The following is a 25,932-nucleotide window of genomic DNA, read 5'->3' as shown; positions in this document are numbered from 1 at the left end:
TCTTGATCGACTCTTACTAGGATAAACTTCTAGAATAGAAATTATTACATTAAAGGGTATATGGAACCTTGATACAGCCAAATGAAGAAGCATTATACAGACATTTAAAATAATATTTTATAGAAACAATATGAAAAATAACTGAGTATGAATGTTAGTGAATATAAAACTGAATATCGAATAAAGTTATAACCAAACAATAAGAAAGCATATGTATAGTTATAGCCAAATATTGAAAATATAATGCATTCCTCTAGAATTTTCAGGATTTTTCTCATCTCTTTAAGGAGAAAGTAGTATTATTTATACAATAAATTATTTGAAGTAAAATAAAAACAGCAATAATACTTATTTAGGTCTTACAATGTATCAGATATTTGGTTAGAGGTTTACATACATTATCACTTAATCATACACATAACCATGAGTTAGGAATTATTATCCCTATTTAAAAGATGAAGAAAGTGGGGCTTAGAGAGATTAATTAAATTGTCCAAGGTCATACACTTATAATAATATGTGGAAGAGACAGGTTTTATAACTAGGCCTGTATGATGCAAAAAGCCATTATATCACTTTCTTAAAAATAAAAATTTATTACACATATATGTTCTTTAATCTTTAGGAAAATAATTCACGCAAATTTTATGCATCTGTATTTGCAGAAAACAAAGCATCCCCTTCCTCATTAATTTGATAAAGGAGAGACCAAGTACACTATATGCTTTTAGATCAGATCTGTATAAATATGTACATGATTTAGTAAATAAGTATTGACTTTCATATTAAATTTGGAATCTTGCAGATCAGAAAATAAGCCCCTATGGCTAAAAGGCATTACTTTCACACTGGCTTTTTCTCCAAAGACTTTCCAAAGTAGATCAATACATTTTAATTGGCATATCAAATGTGCTAGTCTACTTTACAGATCCAAAGCTTGAGTGTCACTGAACATGACACTGAATTCTCTCAAGGGTGTATCAACACACATGATATGCTCTATCATGATAATTTTGCCATTAATGTAAAATATTGTCTCAAACAGCTGACCAAAGGTACTCATATTTTGTTCACCACTATGATGGCCAAAACATGTGGAGCTCTTCAAGGACCTCATGAGAGAAAACCAATCCTCAAGGAAATAGGGGCTCCCAAAAGCCTAACCCTCTGGTTTGGAAGAGGGCCGCCTGTTATAAAATAAAGTATTGGCCGGGCGCAGTGGCTCACATCTGTAATCCTACCATTCTGGGAAGCCCAGGTGAACAGATCATTTTAGCTTAGGAGTTTGACACCAGCCTGAGCAAGAGCGAGACCCTGTCTCTACTAAAAATGAAAAAAAAAAAAAAAAAAAAAGAGAAAAGAAATTAGCTGGATAACTAAAAATATATAGAAAAAATTAGCCAGGCATGGTGGCACATGCCTGTAGTCCTAGCTACTCGGGAGGCTGAGGCAGGAGGATTGCTTGAGCCCAGGAGTTTGAGGTTGCTGTGAGCTAGGCTGACGCCATGGCACTCACTCTAGCCTGGGGAACAGAGTGAGTCTCTGTCTCAAAAAAAAAAATTATTAGGTAAGGTGGGGTTAGAACAGTATTAACTGACAGGTTTTTCTTCAAAGATCAATAGATGTTTAAAAACTGTGAATAGATTTAAAACAAGAAAAAAAAGGAAGGAAGGAAGTTTCAGGTTGAGTTCATAAATTTATTCATATTTATGAATATAATTTTTTTTTTCAGAGTAAAATGCCAGGAATATAGATTCGTGAAAATGATAACAGATCATAAAATTCCTTGTACATCTTTATTCTGGACCATAAATCTTGCTTTCTTACTTGGATCTATTTTTTTCCCCTTTTACATTTTAGCCATGAGTACAAGAAGTCTTTATCTTATAGATAAAATATTTCATTATACAGCATGCCTATTATTGGGACTTTTAATTTTAATAAGTTCAGTAGGTTAATTAGAATGATGTTATTAAATGTGCTTAAGCTCATTTTTTTTTGACTTCCAATTCAACTTTTCTCAGCTCTGGATATTTCTGATCAAGGCATTTAATTTTAATTGGTTCTAGTATAAATACTAGTTGATAAGAGCCTCATTTCTCTTAAAGACTACAGACAGCATTACCTGAGAACCTCTGTGTAGCTGTGGCACATTCAGGCTAGGCTTTCAGAAGCATCTTTGATGCTTTGACTATTTTATCCTGTTTTATTATGATAATCATAAGAACTTCTGTTCAGTACTTAAATTTACTCCCATACTTGCAGATAAATTTGGATTTTTGGTCCCACACAAATGCTTTCTTTCTTTGCCAAGCTAGTGAAATGGAATTTTTTAAATCCTTTAAGTAGAAATCATGTCTGAAACTAGTTAAACTATTTGAGAGCATGAGAATGAACCGAACCAAATAAAACTGAGCCACATGCAAAATTTCCTTAAATCACTTTAAATTTCCTTAAATCTTTTTAAAGATTAATAAACTTTTAAAAACTGAAGAGATTCAAAGCAAGAATAAAAAGAGGAAAGTAGCTATAAGTCCATATTGTAGAAGTGCTATACAATATATCTACTAAATTAGGAGAGGCTTATAACCCTTCTTGGATTGCAGCAAACTCAGCTTCCTGAACAGATGGTCTTCCACCATTTAATTGCTCTTTAACTCCCTACAGTCTGGCTTCTGGGCACACCACTCCACTAAAATCACTCAAAGGTTACCAATAACCCAGATCATGGAAGCCAGCACAGAAGAGCTAGAAGGGGATTTATGAATCAATCCGAGCTGAATAATTTTATAGATTAGATAACCACATTCCAGAGACATTAGGAGACCTCCCCCAGATTACACTGCAGGTGAACCAGGAAAGGTCTAAAGACCAGGACCTGAATTTCTGCCAGTGCTTTGCTGTCCCTCCCAGCCAGTTAGGTAGTCAGACTTCTTGAAATATACTCTCAAAATGAAAATTCCCCACACTTTCATATCCATAACACCATTTTAAACTTCTCACTAGATTCCTTTGCCCTGCCCTTCCTAGAACATCTCTTTATTCTACTATCTGCATTACATACACCCTGACAGAGAACTAAGCCTGGAGCCTGGCCTTCCAATAACTGTCTGTTCTCACAGTTGAATTTCCACTATGAGCCATGTTCAATAGCAATGACCTTACACCTTTTCTTTTCATTAACTACTGAGCACCTCAATTAACTGCCATGTCTGCACTGGAATCATCAAAATACAAATAAGAACAATAGCTAACATTTATTGAGTGCTTAACTATAGGCCAGGAGCTATTCTAAACTCTTTACCTGTATTAATTTATTTAATCCTTACTACTCTATGAAGTATTATTCTGATTTTACATGTGAGGAAATTAAGGTATACAGAGGTTAAACAATTTGCCCAAGCTTGGATTTAAAAGTGTGAACTAAAATAAAATTTTAAGGCTCACCAGCCCCCCTCCAGCTGACTGAATGGACCTCCTCATGGCCAAAGGAATATCCTAAAACTAAATTGCCTACCAGGAGGAGGGAGGTCAGACATGCCTCATCATGCCCCCTCCCTTCCTGGGGACACCCTTTGTAACCCATTGACAGGTCTGAGGGTATGCAAGACACACCTGCAGGTCCTCAATTTACACAATAAATGTGTGTCCCCTGGCTTATCTCTGATTTAGAGCTTCTTATCTTAAAACATTTCAAGCCTCTAGACAAAGCTTCATGTCTTTAACCAATTACAAGTCCCAAAATTTTTAAAGGAACCTATAACCTGTAAGCCCTGCCCCCCCACCCCTTCCAGAGGGCCCACCTTTTCAGGCCAAACCAATGTACGCCTCCCACGTATTGATTTATGACTTTACCTGTAACCCCTGTCTCCCCGAAATGTATAAAACCAAACTAGCCCAGCCACAGTGAGTCCACTTGCTCAAGGCCTCTTGGCCGTGGCTCCGGGTCATGGAGCCTCAAATTTGGCTCAGAATAAATCTCTTTAAAATTATTTTACAGAGTTTGGTCTTTTTTCCCATTGACAAAAGCACACAGGGTGCCTGCAGAGGCTGTGCTCGTCAACACTGTGCTAGACAGAACATCCAACAATAAGAAACCTGAAGGGGGAGGGGAAACTTGCCCTTTCCCCCCGAAGTTCACTGAAAGATCCACTGACAAGGCAGATTCATAAGAGAACGGTTTATTTACCGATACCACGTGCATGGGGAGAATCACAAGAGCAACTGCCCAATATTGCAGTGAAGCTCAGATATTTTTATATTTTTAGAGGGGAGGGGAGAAAATGAGGACTATAGGTAATGCTGTTTAGGGGCAAAAGTTGCCAGGGAGGATGAATAGATGGGGTAGACAGATTAAATTTTTTGTAAATAATTCTCTTTACAAATTAAATTAACCTGAGAGACAGGTATTGTGTTTAAAATAATTTGGGCCAGGTCTACTTACATTCTTGATCTCCCTGCAATGTACTGAGGTAACAGAGAGGAAGGGCAGCCCACTTCCCCCTTTGATCTTCTGATCAGGTCAGTCTGGTTTTGCAGACAGAGGAAAAGCCTCTTCCAGAGCCTGTTAATCTCTAAGTGCCTTTAATTCAAAACATTCTTTATATCAAAGCATCATATTTAGGGGTAAAATTTCCAGAGCTCCTTCAAACCTCTCCTATTTGTATTCTTGAATATTAAAACAGCATTTTCATATCAGAGTGTTTTTTTCTATGACTCTTCCTTTCATACTAGAATAGCTTATTTATGTAAAAATTCTGTTGCATTCAACATCTATTTTGAGAAACAAGATCAATTTTTCTCAAATTGGTTTGAAATCAAAAAATGAAGGACAAAACAAATCCTGGCTGGCTATTACCTGTTAAATATGATAGTCTCAGACAGAACCCCACAAACATTTAACAAAGTATTGATTGTGTTTTCCTGTTTAACCAGGAATCTTCCATATTTTACTTAGTATAATAACATACTTCAAAATAAAGTCCATGTGCTAGAGAACTCCAGAATTCTCCCCACCCCCACCCCCTATAAAAGGATATCCTCTACAGGGCCACCTTGCTCCCAGTGGACAACTGGAATGCAAAATACAAGGAATCAGTAAGATGCACATGGTCAGCTTCTTGCAGTGTCTGCTGCAATGAGACCTCTTCCAAGTGTGAATGAGTAGCAAGGATGGAAACAGTCTTCAGGACACCATTATGGCACACAAGCAAGGCAGAGGCCCTGCAGAATGAACCATGAAGGTCTCATTCACAGATAATCAGCGGGTACCCCCACGAGAATTACCTAGGCAACAGAAAATGATGGGCCCTCTAACAGGAACAAGTTAGTGTGAATGCGAGAGAGGGAGTTAACACCTCTTAAAAGGGTTTTCTTTTGGTTAAGGAAGAAGGAAATCCTTAATAAAATTACTGTTAGATTTGTGAACTTGGTCTAATCCTAGCACAACAGGGAAGAAGAAAGAAGCAAATAATTAGACTCTTTTAACATGACAAATGTTATATATAATGAATCCCAGCATGCATTTTGTACTGGTGTGACATCTTTGTGTTTAATTTTTCAGATCACTTCCACAGGCCTCTTAGCACCCTAGGGCACAGGTGCCACTGTGTTCCTGTGATGTGACATCGAGCCAGGCTGTTCAGGAAACAAGCTATTTCTCCCGTTACCTCCTTCACAGCATTACAAAAATCACTGCTTCCAAATGTTTGACATCCATTCCTTCCTCTCCTTCTTCAGTTAACACCTTCATATTGGCTCTGCCACTTGACAACTGTGTGACCTTGGGGAAATTCCTAAGCCTCTCTGAGAGGCTTAGTAATGTTACTCTGTGAGACTAACATTATCTATCTGTAAAATGGATATCATAATATTTATCTCAGAAAAGTATTAATAATGAGTATAAAATGGCTTTTACAGTGTCTATAAACAGTAGGAACACAATCAATTTTGGTTATTCTTATATCTCTCACTTCCGTTCATTTGTCCTATCAAAAACCCAACTAGGCTAAGAGAAGACAAGAATAGGACATACTCTCTAATCTGAGGACCTCTGCCAAGAAGTCAGGCATGTAAACCAACTACAACACGGCAAGTGTTGTAACACGGAGTATGCATAGGACTATGGGGAAGGCAGGCTTAACAGCATAGCTTCTAAACCCACATGACTTGTTTTCAAGGATTAATTCACAGAATGGGATAAAACAGTCTTTTGTAGAATTTATTTTCCCCAGATCAAATGTGGCATAGGAAAGTGAGGGTACAGAACAAGGCACTAGTATCCTATTTATAAGAATAAAGGATAGACCAATTAAGTTTGGCTAAATTATTTTCTTTCAAATGTTATTTTACCAGACAATATAAATAACTACATCTTTAATTTACTTGGTTTGCATCTATTATTCCAGGCTATCACAACTATTTAATGAATATCTATCTATTCATATCATAGTGTTAGGTTTGTTGGCCAAGATCTGAAGAAGCATTGAGTATAACAGGAGAAAAAGACACTAAGCGGAAATAACCAGGTAAAACTCAAGCACAGGAGGTAAGGCCTAGGCTTCTAGTTCTAGAGAGCAGAGTATACATAAGTACTCAACTCTCATCTCTCTTCAGACTCCAGAGAAATGACCATATAGATATTAAAAGTAAACAAAAAAAAGACATCAATGAAGAGAAAAAGGTCATCAGAGACGATATTTCAATACATTTCTAGTCTATGAGATGGCAAATGGAAATATATCAACAAATAAAGCAGAGCCAGGGAAACCTATATAAACCACAAACTATACCATTTAGAGCATCATCAAAATGCTACAGCAGGTGTGGGAGCTGACCCACCAGCCTGAGAGGCCCCAGAGGGGCACTTGGTTTGCATGTACAATGGAGGGCAGGTGGGAAAAGTGGAGGTGACACAGACGGACTGATTAAAGGCCACAGTGGCCAGCTCTAAGCCCTACATAAGGAATCACAGTCAGCAATAAAGCAGAGAGATTATAGTTTGAGCATATGTAGTTTCAGCACTACATGTTGGTTGTGCGACATGTGGTTGAGTATTGTCTTGCAGGAGGATTGGCCTGTCTCTATTGATCAATCTCGGCTGCTTAATCACAAGCATCCTCATCATTTCATCCAATTGGTTACAGCAGATATCTGCTGTAATCAATTGATCAGGTTTCATGAAGCTGTAGTGGATAACACTAGTGCTGGACCAACAAACAGAAACCATTAGTTTTTTTGATGAATATTTAGTTTTGGACTGTGTTCAACACTTCAACTTTATCTAAACATAGTACCAAACACTTGCAATTGTCAATAGGAATCCATTTTTCATCACACATAACAATGTGTGTAGAAATGGTTCATCTCTATGTCGTGACAGCAAAGAAAGGCAAGCTTCAAGACGATTTCTCTTCTGATGCTCATTTAATTCATGTGGTACCCATCTATCCAGCTTCTTTACCTTGCCTATTTGTTTCAAATAGTCCAATATTGTTGGAATAGTAATGTCAAATCTTGCCACTCAGTCCTGCATAGGTTGAGATGGATTCGCTTCCACTACAGCTTTCAGCTCATCATTATCCACTTTGGTCTCAGGTCACCGACGTGGCTCATTTTCAAGATTAAAATCACTAGAATGGAACTTCCTAAACCATCGATGTACTGTGCGATCATTAGCCACATCCTTCCCAAACAGCATTGGTCTGCACCCTTCGTCTGCACAGCATTGGTTCCATGATGGAACTCATATTCAAAAATAACACAAATTTTTGACTTATCCATGATTTCACAAAAATTGCTCTAAAAAAATTTTGAAAGATAATCACAAGCCAAAATGTGTGCTTGAAAGAATGAGAATGTACCTTCACAATAAAAATAAAACAAAAAGTGTCAAAGTGAAATATCAGATATATCAACTGTCAAACAGTATTTAAGGAAGTTGGACATTTCATACTTAATAACCCAATACCTTGAGAATAATCAGTTCATTGATCATATTAATATATGATTGGATAATGAGGATCACCAGGTATGTGATAAAATAATCAGTAGGAAGAAAAACAAATACCACATTAATGAAACACACAAAAGTTATTATGGAAATTATGCTTAGCGAAATAAGCCAGACACAGAAGGACAAATATTGCATGATTCTATTTACATGAGGTACCTAGAATAGGCAAATTCATAGAAACAGAAAATATAATAAAGGTTATCAGAGGCTGAAGGGAGGGAGGAAAGGGAGGGTCATTGCTTAATGGGAACAGAATTTTTGTTGGAGATAATTAAAAAGTTTTAGGTACAAATAGTGGTGATGGTTACACAAGACTATAAACGTATTTAATGTCACTCACTTGTACACTTATGAATGATTACAATGATAAATATTAATATTATATTTATTTTATTTCATTAAAAAAGAGAAAATTTACTGTGGAGATTCAACAGTGCCAAGTGGATATCCACATGCAAAGGATAAAGTTGGATCTCTACCTCACACCATATATAAAAATGAACTCAAAATGGGTCATATACCTAAATGTAAGAGCTAAAAACTATAAAATTCTTAGAAGAAAACATAGCCATAAATCTTCATGGTCTTACATTAGGCAATGGTTTCTTAGATGAGACACCAAAAGCACAAGCAACCAAAGAAAAAAATAGATAACATTAGGTTTCATCAAAATTTAAAATTTCTGTGCTTCAAACGATACCATCAAGAAACTATCAAATGGTAGAAAATATTTGTAATCATATAAGGGTCTCATATCTAGAATATATAAAAACTCTCACAATTCAATAATAAAAAAGGACAAATCAATTAAAAATGGCCATAGTATCTAAATAGATATTTCTCAAAAGAAGATATACACACACACACACAAATTGCCAATAAACACGTGAAAATATGCTTGATTTTAGTAAGTAGGTAAATACAAATTAAAACCACAATGAAATACCACGTGACAGCCACTAAAATGACTATAATCAAAAGACAGACGGTAAGTACTGTAGGAATGTGAAGAAACAAGCACTCGGACATTGCTGGTGCAGCCACTTTGGAAAACAGTCTGGCTATTCCTCAAAGTGTTAAACATAGAGTTAGCATATGACCCAGCAATCCCATTCCTAGGTATATATCCAAGAGAAATGAAAATGTATGTTACACAGTAACTTGTATATAAAAGTTCACCAAAGCATTCATAATAGCCAAAGACTAGAAACAACCAAAACTTCCATCATCTGAAGAATGGATAAATAAAACATAGTACATAGTATATACATACAATGGAATGTTGTTCTGCCATAAAAAGGAATGAAGTGCTACTATATTCAACAACATGGATGAGCCTTAGAAACACTGTGCTAAGTGAAAAAAGTCACAAAATATCACATATTATATGAAACCATTTATATGAAATGACCATAACAGGCAAGTCCATAGAGATGAAAATCAGATTAACAGTTGCCTCAGCCTGGGGACGGGGGAGGGAAGGCTGGGGGGATGTGGAGAATGACTGCTAAAGGGTATGGGGTTTCTTTCAGGGGTGATGAAAATGTTCTAAAATTGACTATAGTAAGTATACTACAAACCATTGGATTGTACACTTTAAACTAGTGTATCATATGGGAATCATACTATGCCTCACTAAAGCTGTTATAAGAAAGAAGTGTTCAATAAATGATAGCCATTATTGCTTAAAAATTACTCTGAGGAAAAAAGACAAGTCGAAGAACACAAGAAATCTTTAATTTCTACTCATATAAACACTTATGAAGATAAATTATCCACAAAAAAAAATTAGCAGTAGGAACAAGATGGCCTAGATAGATAACCATGAGAGGACTCTGAAAGCCACAAAGAAGGCAGACGGTACTGGCCAGAGACCTCAGGAGTGGAGAACGGCAATGCTGTGAGATTCCTGAGATCCCACACGTGCACAGCTGGGCACCACAGAGGCCTGCAGCTTGGAATAACCAATAGGCGAGACAAGAAAATAAAGAAACCAACAAAAATCTATTCTCTCTGGCCAAAGAACTGGGAAAGGGAAAGCACAACAGAGACCAAGTGGGGACCTCCAATTCTAACTCCTCAGGGGAGGTACCAGTTGGCCAACTGCCTTCAGTAGCAGCTTCAAAGTCCTAGTGGGCCAACCAACCTCTGCTTCACAGCCAGAGCACTGACGGGCCAACACTTGAGCAGCATCAGCAAAGAAGATCGAGGGAGCCAACCTAACCCACGGTGCTCTACAACTTGGGCAGTCCAATCCAATCTGCAGCAGCTTTGAAGCCACGACAAGCCTATCCAACCCCTGCTCCACACTGGGGCCACCAGCAAGTGGGCCACTACACCTGTGTCAGCCCAGTCTGTTGTCTTCTGGCCCTCCACCAGTGGCCTAAGGAGACTTAAGCCAGAGAAAAAGGGGGCATTATCTGTAAAGGAACGCAAATTTGAATTGACAAGGAAATTCTCACCTGAAACTACGGAGGCCAGAGGAAGTGGCACAATATTTTTTAGCACTGAACCAAAACAACTGTCAACTGGGAAACCTATATCCAATATAAATACCCTTCAGGAGTAAAAGCAAAATAAAGACATTCTCAGACAAAGGAAAACTAAGAAATTTGCTGCTAGCAGACCTATCCATAAATAATGTCTAACGGATTCTCTCCTAACAGGAAGAAAAAAAAAAGATAACAGAATAAGGCTGGGATATTCAGAAAGGAAAGAACAATGAAATGGTAAAAACTGAGGTAAGCACAATAGACTGTCCCTCACCCCATCAATTTATTTAGTCAAATTTTATGGTTGAAACAAAAATTTTCATATAATCTGATGCATTGCACAATCAATGTATAGGAAATACTTTTAAAAGTATGTTTACAAAGTGAAGAAAGGAAATGAATAGAAGTAAGGTTTCTATAATTTAGCCAAAGTGGCAAAATGATACCAATAGATCTTGATAAATTATGTGTGTGTGTGTGTGTGTGTGTGTGTGTGTGTATAAAATATATGGTAATTCCTAAAAGTAGCAACTAAGGAAAATATAAGAATATACTAAAAAAATTATAAATAAACATTATAAATTACTTAAAATGGAATTCTAAAAACTGTTCAAATAACCCACAGGATGCCCTTCAATGGTAAATGGTTAAACTATGATACAGCCATTTCATGGTGTACAACTCAGCAATAAAAAGGAATAAATATTGATATATGCAACAACTTGGATGAATCCCATGGAAATTATGTTGAGTGAAAGAAGCCAAACCCCAAAACTTAGGTATACTTCCATTTATATAACATCCTTAAAATGTCAAAATTATAAAATGAAGAACATTAGTAGTTTCCAGAGATTAAGGACTGGGGTGAAGGAAGTGGGTTTGGTTATAAATGGGTAACACAAGGAAGTCCTACAGTGATGTGATGATGGTACAATTAGGTATCTTGACTGTGGTGGTGGTTACAGAAAGGTATACGTGTGATAAAAATGCATAGGGCTACATACACATGCACAAAATGAGTGCGTGTATGACCAGTAAACATCTGAATAAGCTCTGCAGAGTACAGCAATGTCAACTTTTTCATAGTATACTATAATTATATAAAATGTTAATATTATGGGAGATTGAGTGAAAGGTTCATGGATCCTCCCTGGAAATTTCCTTGCAACTTCTTGTAGATCTGTACTTAGTACAAGATTAAAAGTTAAAAAAAATTTATTCAATTGATACCTCAAAAATTTTTGACTCCCCAAAGTTTTAAAATAATTGTGACAATATATTAATACTATGACATCGGCTCTTGACAATATAATAATTGTGACAACAAATAATTTTAAATAAAAATCCAGGAAGCTATAAAAAGAATAATGAGACAGTAAGAATGAACTATTAGAAATTAAAATATGGGTGGGCCAGGCACAGTGGCTCACACCTGTCATCCTAGCACTTTCGGAGGCCAAGGTGGTAGGATTGCTTGAGGTCAGGAGTTTGAGACCAGCCTGAGCAACATAGTGAGATCACATCTCTACAAAAAATTTAAAAATTTAGTCAGGTGTGGTGATGTGCTACTCAGGAGGCTGAGGAGGGAGGATGGCTTGAGCCCAGGAGTTTGAGGTTGCAGTGAGCTGTGATGACACCACTGCACTTCAGCCTGGGTAACAGAGCAAGACCCTGTCTCTAAAAGAAAAAAAAAGACACTGGAGGAGCCTACTAGAGACATCCTTGGCAGACCATCCCGACGGGAAGGAAGGATATCGGATTCTGGATCACAGAGAGAGATGACAGAGATGGCTGGGGACCCCATGGAGAAAAACCGTGAGGCTGAGAAGGAAGAAGCCAGAGAAGAGAAGATATCGGTGAGGATCAAACTCAGAGAGGCTGGGAGCCCAGTGAAAGGGTAAGGGGGGTTCCCCTGCCCCTCCTACATGCCTCTGGGGAACAGCAGGCCACTAAGTGTATGGAAAGCTTTGCCACCCTCCACAAGCCCAGGTGCTGTGGCCAGTAAGGAACAGTGGGGTGAACTAACGAGCCCCAGGAGTCTGGGCAGTCTGGGCCATGAGAGGCTGGAGTCCCCGCTTTCTTCCATCCCCTCACTTCCTCCTCTGCACCTTCCCTAACAAGGGCAACTGAGGAAGCAGGTTGAGCTCCGCGGACGGAGCGGAAGCCCCTGCCCCTCCCATCACAACCACGGCAGTAATTGGAGCTGAGAACTTTGTGAACTGCGGCTGCTCTCTGGCTGGCCTACGCCCCAGGCTGAGGTCTCCACAGAGAGTGGGGCCCACACCTCTTTCTTTGAGGACTTGTGGTGGAACAGGGGTTCACAATTTGGGAACTCCCTGCCCACCAGCATTTTGCAGGGTCACACGGTGGCAGCTCACATAAGCAAGCCAGTCCAGGTGCCCCCTGGACACAGAGGGGTGCAGGGTGACGCAGGGTAGAAGTCTGGGAGCTGGACTCAGGTGGCAAGGAAGCTCGCACAGACAGATCTGACAGGAGAGTGTGGTGGGGCGCTGAGGTCCAGGGACCTTGGAGGGTACCCGTCTCCCCCACTGGAGAACCGCCATATTGGATAAGCGTGTGGCATTTGGAGAGGAATAGCCTAGCCCCCAGCTCCACGGCAACCAAACACCTCCTACTCAGGTGCCCAACAACTGGGTGCTGTGGCCCCTCCCCCTACTCATTAAAACAGGGAGAGAAGTTTGCAACGAGAAGTTCACAAGCGATCGCTTCTCTCTGGGGGTTGTGTGTTCCAGGCTGAGCTCCCCACAGATAGAGGGACCACACCCATTCCTTTGAGGACTTACAGTGCAACAGGGGTGCAAAACCAGAGAACTCCGTGCCCGCCAGCATTTCACAGACTCATGCTAGTGGGTCAGACACACAGACTGGGAGAAGTATGAGAACTGACTTGGGAGGAGAAGGACCACACGTGGACTGAACTGAAGGGAGTGTGCTGTGGGGGTCCAAGGAGTGGCAATTTGGGAGAGCACCCGCCGCTCCCTGCAAGAAAACTGCACTACTGCATAATGGCAGAAGATCCCCAGCCCAGGACCTTAGCACTCAAGAGTTTAGGATCCTCCCCTGTGAACAGCCTTCCTTCCCAGTTCAGAGAGCCTGTCCTGACCCTCCTACCAGCAGCTCCTCCTAGTGGCCGGAAAAGCAAGTTCTGAGCTCCACTGAGGATTTCCACAGCCTTTCAGGTTCCTGCAACCTACACATGAACTGCCTTGCTCCTCCTCCCACCTCAGTGGTGGCTGAGCTCAAGCAAAACCCTGGGAGCTACAGGGTCCTTCCTAAAGCTTGTGGCACTCAAGTACTCCACCTGGGGGAACAGAGCCTACCACCAGCACAAAAGAACATCTCGGCAGCTGGTTCTTTCACACAAACGTCAACCAATGACAGGGAGAACAACTCTATAGCACATCATGGCATCTTCCAACTAGAGCAAACAGAGAGTGGCTGATTCGTACTCACAAATACCACAAGTGATCTTGGAAATTAAGCTGGGGTACCCAGTACAATTCACACTGCTGGGAAGAATTGAAGACAGCAGGACAGAGGCAACCAGAGAGAACCATCAAACCTGCTTGAACACCCCATAGGCAACTCAGGGCCAGCACTCTTCTCCCTGACGTGGTCAGGGATTGATCTTCAGGGAACCGAGGACAGGCCCGCAAGCCAGGCCTAGCACCGCCAGGACTCAATCGAGAGGCCAGATGAGAAGGAATCAGTGAAAGAACTATGGAAGCATGAAAAATCAGTGCAAAAGGACAGCCCCAAAAGGAAACAACAACTCCTTACTGACGGATACCAAACAAAAAGAAAATATTGAAATGATAAACAATTCCAAATATACATTATATGGAGGCTCAATAAAATACAAGAGAAAATGGAAAACCAACACAAACCACAAAAAATAAAGGAAATGAATGAAAAATTTACTAAAGAAATAAATTTATTAAAAAAAATCAAATAGACCTTCTGGAAATGAAAAATTCATTCAAGGAAATACTAAACACAATGGAAGTTTAAAGAATAGAATAGACCAGGCAGAAGACAGAATCTCAGAGCTTGAAGACAACACCTTTGAATTTAAAACGTCAGTCAAAGATAAAGAACAGAGAAATAAGAGGAATGAATAAAGTCTACAAGAAATATGGGATTATGTAAAGAGGCCAAACATAAGAATCATAGGCATCCTTGAGGGTGAAGAAAAAAACACACTAGGGTTGGAAAATCTACTTCAGGGAATAAGTGAGGAAACTTCCTGATTTTGCTAGAAATTTAGGTATCCATGTACAAAAAGCTCAACAAACACCTGGGAAATTCATTGCAAAGAGGCAATCACCACAACAAAGTCAACAGGAAGGAGGAACTCCGGCGAGTCGTAAGGCAAAAACATCAGGTAACTTACAAAGGAAAACTCATCAGGCTAACTTCAGGCTTTTCAACTGAGACCTTACAAGCCAGAAAGGTTAGGGGACCCATCTTCAGGCTTCTTCAACAGAATAATGGTCAGCATAGAATTTTGTATGCTGCAAAACTAAGTTTCTTACATGAGGGAGAAATAAAGACTTTTTCAGACAAGCAAACACTGAGGGAATTTGCCAAGACCAGATCAGCCCCACAGGAAGCACTCAGATATGAATTATACATTGATCAGCATAACAGATACCCACTAGTGTGAAATCACTCAAAAGCTAAAGTTCAGAGCCCATATAAAATAACGGCTCATGAGACAAAACTATGCAATAAGGTTCTACACAACAGGATGAACAGAAATGCATCCCACTTATCAATGCTTTCAATAAATGCAAACAGCTTGAATTCTCCACTCAAGAGACATAGGCTGGCAGAATGCATTAAAAAAATATAATCCAAGTAACTACTGTCTCTAGGAAATACATCTAACACACAAGGACACATTCGGACTCAAGGTGAAGGGATGGAAAAAAATATTCCATGCAAATGGAAATGAAAAGAAAGCTGATGTAGCCATTCACATATTGGATGACATAGACTTCAAATCGACAATAGCAAAGAAAGACAAAGATGGTCATGGTAAAAGGAATGATTCAACAAGAAGACATAACAATACTAAATATTTATGCACTTACCACAGGTGTGCCCAGACTCATAAAGCAGACCCTACTAGATCTAAACAAAATGATAAACAGTAGCATCATAATAGCTGGGACTTCAACACCCCACTGACAGAGAGAGATCCTCCAAGCAGAATATAAACAAAGAAACATGGGAATTAAATGGGACTCTAGATCAAATGGGCCTAACAGACATTTACAGAACATTTTACCACAAAACTAATGAATATACATTCTTCTCATCAGCACATGGAACATTCTCTAAGATTGATCACATTTTAGGCCACAAAACATGTCTCAACAAATTAAAAAAAAAAAACAGAAATTATACCATGTATCTTCTCTGACCACAGTGGAATAAAGTTAGAAATCAATTCCAACAGAAACACTCAACACAGTCATGGAATTTAAACAACCTACTGCTGAATGATCACTGGGTCAAGGAGAAAATCAAGAGGTAAATCAAAAGATTCCTTGAACTAAATGACAAAGGGGACAGAAGTTATCAAAATCTATGAGATTCAGCAGAAGCAGTCCTAAGGGGAAAATTTGTAGCCTTCGATGCCTATATCAAAAAGACAGAAAGATCACAAATCAACAATCTAATGAATCACCTCAAGGAACTAGAAAAGGAAGAGCAAACCAAACCCAAACTCAGTAGAAGACAAGAAATATCTAAAGTCAGAGCAGAACTAAATGAAATGAAAAACAACAAAATAACACATAAGGTTAATGAAACAAAAAGTTGGTTCTTTGAAAAGATAAAGAAAATTGATAGACCTCTCTCTAGATTAAGCAGAAATAGAAAGGACAGTACCAAAATAAGCTCAATCAGAAATGAAAAAGGAAGTATTACAACTGATACCATGGAAAAATTAAACATCACCTGTGAATACTATAAAAAAATCTCTATGCACACAAACTCAAAACATCAAGAAAATGGACAAATTCCTGGAAACACACAACCTCCCAAGGATCAATCAGGAAAAAATACAACTCCTGAATAAACCAATAACAAGCAATGAAATTGAAGCAGCAATAAAAAATCTTGCAACAAAAAAAGTCCTGAACCAGATGGTTTCACAGCTGAATTTTATCAGACCTACAAAGAAGAATTGGTACCCATACTGCATAAATTATTTCATAACATGGTTCTATGAAGCCAGTAGCACCTTGATACCAAAGCCAGGAAAGGACACACAACAGCAACAAAAAATAAACTATAGACCAATATCCCTTATGAATATAGATACAAAAATTCTCAATAAAATTCTAGCAAAGCAAATTCAGCAGCACATCAAAAAAAAATAATAATAATCCATGACCAAGTGGGCTTCATCCCCGGGATGCAAGGATGGATCAACATACATAAATCCATAAATGTGATTCACCATATAAACAGAAGCAAAAACAAAGATCATATGGTTATCTCAATAGATGCAGAAAAACACCCTTTTTTGATAAAAACTCTTAACAACATAGGCACAGAAGGAATATATCTCAAAATTATAAAAGCCATAGACAACAATCCCACAGCTAACATCACACTGAATTGGGAAAAGTTGAAAGCATTCCCACTTAGAAATGGAACAAGACAAAGATGCTTGCTGTCACCACTTCTATTCAACATAGTGCTGGAAGTCCTAGCCAGAACAAACAGGCAAGAGGACAAAATTAAGGGTATCCAAATGGGGAAAGAGGAGGTCAAACTACGATTTTATGCTGACGATATGATCTATCTTGTATCTAGAAAATCCCAAAGATTCTTCCAAGAGACTCCTGGAATTGATAAATAAAGTCAGAAGCCTCAGGTTACAAAATCAATGTACACAAATCAGTAGCATTCCTATATACCAAAAACAGTGAAGCTGAGATTCAAATCAAAGACTCAATACCTTTCACAATAGCAATAAGGAAAATAAAATCCCTGGGAATATATTTAAGGGAGGTGAAAGATCTCCACAAAGAGAACTACAAACTAATCAGGAGGAAATTGCAGATGATATAAACAAATGGAAAAATATATGCTCATGGATCAGGAGTATCAACATAGTTAAAATTTCCATACTACCCAAAATGATTTACAGATTCAATGCAAACACCATCAAAATACCAACATCATATTTTGCAGAGCTAGATAAAATAATTCTACACTTCGTTTGGAACCAGAAAAGAGACCAAATAGCCAAAGCAACCTTAAGCAAAAGGAACAAATCTGGAGGCATCATTTTACCAGACTTTAAGCTATGCAACAAGGCTATAGTAACCAAAACAGCATGGTATTGGCATGAAAATAGAGACATAGACCAATGGAACAGAACAGAGAACCCAGATATAAAAGCATCCACATATTCCCATCTCATCCTTCACAAAGCAGACAACCATATACACTGGAGAAAAGAATTCCTATTCAATGAATGGTGCTGGGAAAATTGGAGAGCCACATGTAGAAGATTGAAACAGAATCGAATCTCTCACCACTCAAAAAAATTAACTCAAGATGGATAACAGACTAAAACCTAAGACATGAAACCTTAAGAATTCTAGAAGAAAATGTTGGAAAAACGCTTCTGATATTGGCCTAGGCAAAGAATTTATGAAGAAGACCCCAAAGGCAATCATAGCAACAACAAAAATTAGTAAATGATACTTGAGTAAATTAAAAAGCTTCTACACAGCCGAGGACACAATCAACAGCAAACAGATAACTACAGAATGGGAGAAAATATTTACATGCTACACCTCTGATAAAGGGCTAATAACCAGAATCTACAAAGAACTCAAGGAAATTAGCAAGAAATCATCAAACAACTCCATTAAAAAGTAGGCAAAAGACATGAACAAAAGCTTTTTAAAAGGAGATAGACTAATGGCTAATAAACATATGAAAAAATGCTCAAACATCGCTAATTATTAGAGAAATGCAAATCAAAACCACAAGGGGATATCACTTAACCCCAGTGAGAATGGCTTATATCAAAAAATCCCCAAATAATAGATGCTGGCATGGATTTGGAAAGAAAGGAACACTTATACACTGTTGGTGGGACTGCAAACTAATACAACCTTTATGGGAAATAGTATGGAGATTCCTCAAAGAACTAAAAGTAGACTTACCATTTGATCCAGCAATCCAACTACTGGGTATTTTCCCAAAGGAAAAACAGTCATTTTATCAAAAAAGACACTTGCCGTAGAATGTTTATTACAGTACAATCCACAACCACAGAGATGTGGAATCAACCCAAGTGCCCACCAATTCATGAGTGCATTAATAAAATGTGGTATATGTATACCATGGAGTACTATTCAGCCATAAAAAAGAATGAATTAATACCTTTTGCAACAATCTGGATGGAATTGGAGACTATTCCCCTAAGTGAAGTATTGCAAGAATGGAAAAACAAACACCATATGTACTCACTATTAAATTGTAACTAACCAATCAGTATTCATGTGCACAGATAGAAGTAAAACGCAGTGGAAATCAAGCAGGTGGGAGGGCAGGGGAGCAGATGCATGAAATCCTACCTAATGGATATAATGTACACTATCTGGGTGATGAGCACACTTATAATTTTGACTTAAGCAGTACAAAAGCAATCCATACAACCAAAACATTTGCACCCCTGTAACATTCTGAAATAAAAAAAAATTAAAATATGACTTTAACAAATTCAACAGACGAGATGAAACAAAGAGTAAGGAAGATTTCCTGAATGCTAGTATTAGGTTGGTGCAAAAGTAATTGAGGTTTCGGACAGTGAATTTTAAATCATTATAACTAGGCTCAAACACATCTTTATTAATCAAAATAGGAACCATCACAATCAACGGATTTTTGCCAAAGAGAAATAAGCTTATTTATTCTTGTAGCGTAAAAATCCATGCTTTGGGATCCGATGAACACTTGGAAAGCATTTTCTGCCTCCCGCTGGTTGTGGAAGCATTTTCCATGCAAAAAGTTATCAAGATGCTTGAAGAAGACATAGTTGGTTGGCAAGAGGTCAGGTGAATATGGCGGATGAGGCAAAACTTTGTAGCTCAATTTGTTCAACTTTTGAAGTTTTGGTTGTGTGACATGTGGTCAGGTGTTGTCGTGGAGAAGAACTGGGCCCTTTTTGCTGACCAATGCTGGCTGCAGGCATTGCAGTTTTCAGTGCATCTCATCAATTTGGTGAGCATAATTCTCAGATGTAATGGTTTCACCAGGATTCCAAAAGCTGTAGTGGATCAGACCAGCAGCAGACCACCAACCAGTGATCATGACCTTTTTAGGATACAAGTTTGGCTTTAGGAAGTGCTTTTGAGCTTCTTCTGAGCTGGTCCTCTCTGCTTGTTGTATACAATTCACTTTTTGTCACACGTCACAATCCAATCAAGAAATGGTTTATTGTTGTTGCACACAATAAGATAAGACGACACTTCAAAATGATGATTTTTTTGATTTTTGGTCAGCTCATGAGGCACCAACTTATTGAGCTTTTTTACCTTTCCAATTTGCTTCAAATGCCAAACAATCATAGAACGATTTACACTGAGTTCTTCAGCAACTTCTGTGCAGTTGTAAGAGGATCAGCTTCAATGATTGCTATCAGCTGGTCATTGTCAACTTCCGATGGCCAGCCACTGTGCTCCTCATCTTCAAGGCTCTCATCTCCTTCACAAAATTTCTTGAACCACCACTGTATCATATGTTCGCTAGCAGTTCCTGGGCCAAATGCATTGTTGATGTTGCCAGTTGTCTCTGCTGCTTTATGACCCATTTTGAACTTGAATAAGAAAATTGCTTGAATTTGCCTTTTGCCTAATGGTCTAAAATAAATATAAAATAAATAGCAAGTAATAAGTCATTAGCAAATAAATATAAAGTGAGAAATGCCCATTAAAATGATGTATAGCATAACCACATCATTTAAGAATGTATTCCAGTATCAAATGGCAAATTTCAACAATGCTGAAACAGCAATTACTTTTGCACCAGCCTAATATTAATACTAATATACATAATTATAGAAAATATAATAATAATATATAAGATATAATTATAGGCAAAAATAAAGGAATAGAAAACATTTGAGAAAAAGTAAGAGACTCATCGGATAATGAGCATGTTTTGCATGCTTGAGGCCTTGGGACACAGGGTACCAGTTTGCCCAGATAGTTTGTGCTAACAATGTGACTTACAGTGAATATCCTGTTGCTCCCTGGGTGGCTGGTGTTCAAATAACATAAGTCAGTCATGTAGGTGGTGCACACCTTACTGACTGATCCTTGATAAAAGCCACGGACAACCAAGCTTGAGCAAGCTTTCCTGGCTGGCAATACTTTGCATGCACTGTCACGTATCCTTGCTGGGGTAATTAAGTGCATCTCATGTGACTCCACTGGAAGAGGACACTTGGAAGCTTGGGCCTACTTTTCTAAGGACATGCCCCATGTGCCTTTTCCCTTTGCTGATTTTTTTTTTTCTGTATCCTTTCACTATAATAAATCCTAAGTATAATAGTTTCTGAGTCCTGTGAGTCCTCTGGTGAATTTTTGAGGCTGAGGGTGGTCATGGGGACCCCTGACATACCTTCCCTCAGGGCAAGGATTTCTTTCCTTTGCAGAAACTGGCAGGACTTTACTAATCCAGATTTACTTTCCCAACATTTGGCAAGGTTTATAGCACCCAGTCAATCCCCATAGGTCAGTTAGTCACAAAATATGACCTCGTCAATCATGACCAAGTGGTCACTAACACCAACATTTCAAGCAGAGGGCTGCATATCTGGGAATATGTCTGATGCCTCCATTTCATCAGTCCACTTCACCCAGCCCCAGTGAGAGACATGGCATGCCTATTAGGTCTTTCCTACCACTTCAAATGGTTGAGTAAGTGGCAAGGGAACCTCATCATTTTACACACTACCACAACCAAGCTGCCAGTGGGGTGGGGTATGTGAGCTCCCAGCAGTTTTCGCTGCAAACCCGCCTCATCCCCTCCCTCTCAGGAACTGCACAGAACACTGCCCAGATGTCATCTGCCACACAGCGTCAGGAGAAGAGCTCCAGTCCTTGCCCTAGAGCATGTCTCTTAGCTAGGATGTGGCTCCATCTGGGAGGCATGCCTCAGATAATTTAGTAGCAATAATAAAAAATAACTTTGATATTAAAAATACCTATAGAATATATTCTCTTTAAAATTCACTCTCACTAATTTATCCACTGATCAGATTTCTTGAGCAGGTGAGAGAGAGTTGCAAGTAGCACATTGTATGTCAACGACATGTAACACACAGCCTTCCTTATATGTGTCAAGCATGAAATAACTATTTAAATTGTTGATGTTGCCTATAAAATGCTTTCATTTCTTTGGCTGCTGCCCCACATCTCAAATCTGTGACCCATTAATTTATTTTCTAAGAAAAGATTCTGAGGTTTCATCATCCTAGAGAAGTGGGTCACACATGTGAAGTATTATTTAAATGATACATATTAGTCTTAAAATGGCTCAAAGTCATAGCACTGGGTAATGTGAAGTTAGATGTATTCCCTATTTTGCCATTTCTTCAAGTAAAATTGCATATTTCAAATTTGCACAGATTGTATACTTGCACTGCACTGACATGAGTGATGACAAACATAAAGGCCATATCCTCACCTTATAGGAGCTAAAAGGCAGTGAGAAATTTCCATTACATATTAACCCAGGGATTTTATGTTTTTGAGAAAACCTGAACATTCACAAGTCTCTCAAACAGATTCTCACCTATAAATCACTCAGAATAATTATATGTTTTGTTCCAGACCAGCAAAAGAGTAAGAGAAATGTATGACAGAACCCAATGAAGCTGTTGGCTCTCTCTTTCTTTCAATAAAATATGCATTTATTGGTGTGTGTGGGGTGTGTGTGTGTGTGTGTGTGTGAGAGAGAGAGATATGTACTTGTATTTTTTTTTTTTAATAAAAGCAGCATTTCAATTTATGAACATATCTTCTGTAAGTCCTGATGCCATTCCTATTAAATGCATGCTAACTGCTTGGAATCCCAGGCACACACTCAGGTTCATTCCCTTTCTCCTCAGGCAGTTTCCAAATCCACAACATTTTCATCTTAACAGTCCTCATTACTGGTATCATTTAATACTTGAGGGTTTGCTCAAGTCAATATCAATCTTGCTGATCCTACAAACACTTACTTTGTTGACAAAACAGTCTGAATCCATAGCTACTAGATGTAAAAATTTAAAAACTGTTCCTTCCTCCAACATCTCACCAAGTGCTAAGAGCAACTCTGTCAGTCACTCAGTCCTGTCACGAAGACACAGCACAAGAGTGACATCAAGCATGGAGTCTTTCATAGAATCCCACTCCCTTCAATAACAGTGTCATCTCATCTGTCCTCCTGCTACCCATATGCCCTGCATCTTCTCAAAGACACTTGACACCATTCTCAAGATGAAAATGTTTACCTGGAAGACACTTTGTTGGACACATCTGACTCCTACCTTCCTCATTAACAAGCAAATCTTTACCACAAGCAAATCTTAACTAACCAGAAGAAGGAGCAACAAAACCCCATTCAGAATAAAAATTTCCTCTTCAATTAAGCTTTAAATGTCCTTGGATGATTCCAAATGAAGAAATACAATATCTTTTTACCTGATTGGAAAACCTCATGCTCACATTACGCTGATTCTGCAGTGGGACATAGCGCTGGACAGGATCAATGTCTTTAGGACTGATCAATTCATCAGCTGAAAAAAAAAGAAGGGAAGTGACATTACCAAAAATGCATTTGCATAATGCCATAAACCAACTAGAACTAAGAGACATCTATAAAACAGTCCTCTCAATAAGAGCAGAATATACGTTTTTCTCAGTGCACAGGGAACATCCTCCAGGATACACCACATACTAGGCCATAAAATAAGCCTCGATAAATATAAAAGGACTGAAATAATAAAAAGTATATCCTCTGACCACAATGGAATGAAATTAGAAATCATAACAGAAAGAAATCTTATAAATTCACATACGTAAAAATTAGATAATATACTACTTAATAAACAAGGGATCAAATAAGAAATCAAAAGGGAAATTAGAAAATACTTCCTAATGTACTTTCTGATGAGATGAATAAAAATGAAGATACAACATACAAAATTTATGGGATGTGGGTAAAGCAATGCTCAAAGAAAAATTTATAGCTATACATGCCTTTATTCAACACAAGAAAAAATCTCAAATCAATAAACTATCCTTCTACCCTAAGGCAGTGGATGAAAAAGAGCAAACTAAATTAAAAGCAAGCATAAAGACATGATAAAGAGTTGAGTGGCAATTATTGAAACAGTATAGAAAAATAATGGAGAAGATCAAGGAAATCAAAAGTAGGTTCTTGAAAAGCTCAATAAAATTAACAAAACTTTAGCTAGACTGATCAAGAAGAGAGAAGATTCAAATTACTAAATCAAGAATGAAAGTAGGAACATTACTACTGACTTTAAGGATTATAAGAAAATGGTATCAACAAACGTATGTCAAGAAATTAGATAACCTAGATGAAATAGACAAGTTCCTACAAAGACACAAACTACCAAAACTGACTCAAAAAGGAACAGAACAAACTCACAGCTGGTATCATACTGAACAAGGAAAACCTGAAAGCCTTTCCTTCAAGATCTGTAACAAGACAATGATGCCCATTTTTCACCACTTCTTTTTTTTTTTTTTTTTTGAGACAAAGAGTGTCACTTTGTTGCCCTGGCTAGAGTGAGCGCCGTGGCATCAGCCTAGCTCACAGCAACCTCAAACTCCTGGGCTTAAGCAATCCTACTGCCTCAGCCTCCCAAGTAGCTAGGACTACAGGCATGTGCCCACCATGCCCGGCTAATTTTTTCTATATATATTTTAGTTGGCCGGCTAATTTGTTTCTATTTTTAGTAGAGACAAGGTCTCGCTCTTGCTCAGGCTGGTCTCGAACTCCTGACCTCGAGCGATCCACCTGCCTCAGCCTCCCAGAGTGCTAGGATTACAGGCGTGAGCCACCGCGCCTGGCCAACCCACTTTTCACCACTTCTATTCAACCTGGTACTAGAAGTGCTAGCCAGAGCAATTAGACAAGAGAGAGAAATAAAGGGCATCCAAATTAGAAAGGAAGAAGTTGAATTATCCTTGTTTGCAGATGATATGATCTTATATTGAGAAAAACCTAAGGAGTTCACCAAAAAACTATTAGGAATGATAAATTCAGGAAAGTTGCAGGACACAAAATCAACATACAAAAATCAATAGCATTTCTATATTCCAACAGCAAACAAGGTGAAAAAGAAACCAAGAAAGTAATCTCATTTACAATAGCTACAAATAAAATTAAATAACTAGGAATAAACTTAAGGAAGTGAAAGATCTCTGCAATGAAAACTATAAAACATTAATGAAAGAAATTGAAGAGGACACAAAAAAATGCAAAGATATTCCATTTTCAAGAATTGGAAGAATCAATACTGTTAAAATGTCCATACTACCCGATGCAAGCAATCTATAGATTCAATGCAATTTCTACCAAAATGGCAATTATATTCTCCACAGAAACAGAAAAAAAAAATTCTAAAATGTATATGGACTCACAAAACTGTCCTGAGCAAAAAGAACAAAGCTGCGTTACCTGATTTCAAAATATATTACAAAGCGATAGTAGACAAAACAGCATAGTACTAGCATAAAAACAGACCATGACCAGTGGAACAGAGTAGAGAACCCAGAAATAAATCCAGGCATTTACCGTCAGCTCGTTTTCAACAAAGGTGCCAAGAACATTCATTGGGGAAAGGACAGTCTCTTCAATAAATGGTCCTGGGAAAACTGTATATCCACATACAAAAGAATGAAACTAGACCCGTCTTTTACCCTATATCAAAATCAAATCAAAATGGATTAGAGACTTAAATGTAAGACCCAGAAGTATGAAACTACTATAATAAAACATTGAGGAAACCCTCTAAGACATTGGTCTGGGCAACGATTTCTTCAGTAAAACCTCAAAAGCACAAGCAAACAAAGCAAAAATGAACAAAAGGGGTCACATCAAGCCAAAAAGCTTCTGCACAGCAAAGAAAACAATCAACAAAGTGAAAAGACAACCCACAGAATGGGAGAAAATATTTGCAAGCTACCCATCTGACAAGAAATTAATAACCAGAAAATATAAGGAACTCAACTGTATAGCAAAAATACAAGTAATCTGATTTAAAAATGGGCAAAAGATCTGAATAGACATTTCTCGAAAGAAGACATACAAATGCTCAACATCATTAGTCATCAGAGAAATGCAAAT

The 25,932-nt window shown here is 38.2% G+C and overlaps 1 protein-coding gene across 5 annotated transcripts in view; it reads right to left on the bottom strand.

The window, feature by feature from the left end:
* The window catches only part of PHKB (phosphorylase kinase regulatory subunit beta), a 212,607-nt gene that overhangs the window by 67,928 nt on the left and 118,747 nt on the right, over nucleotides 1-25,932 (bottom strand). For all 5 annotated transcript variants that reach the window (XM_045533352.1, XM_045533356.1, XM_045533353.1 and 2 more), the window contains one exon: nucleotides 23,256-23,350. In XM_045533352.1, the coding sequence (XP_045389308.1) occupies nucleotides 23,256-23,350 (95 nt within the window). The remainder of the gene's footprint in view (nucleotides 1-23,255; nucleotides 23,351-25,932) is intronic.

Source organism: Lemur catta, chromosome 20 (assembly GCF_020740605.2).
Source record: "Lemur catta isolate mLemCat1 chromosome 20, mLemCat1.pri, whole genome shotgun sequence".
Classification (NCBI taxonomy): domain Eukaryota; kingdom Metazoa; phylum Chordata; class Mammalia; order Primates; family Lemuridae; genus Lemur; species Lemur catta.
The sequence above is the reverse complement of the archived record's forward strand: the minus strand, read 5'-3'. Positions and strand labels throughout refer to the sequence as shown.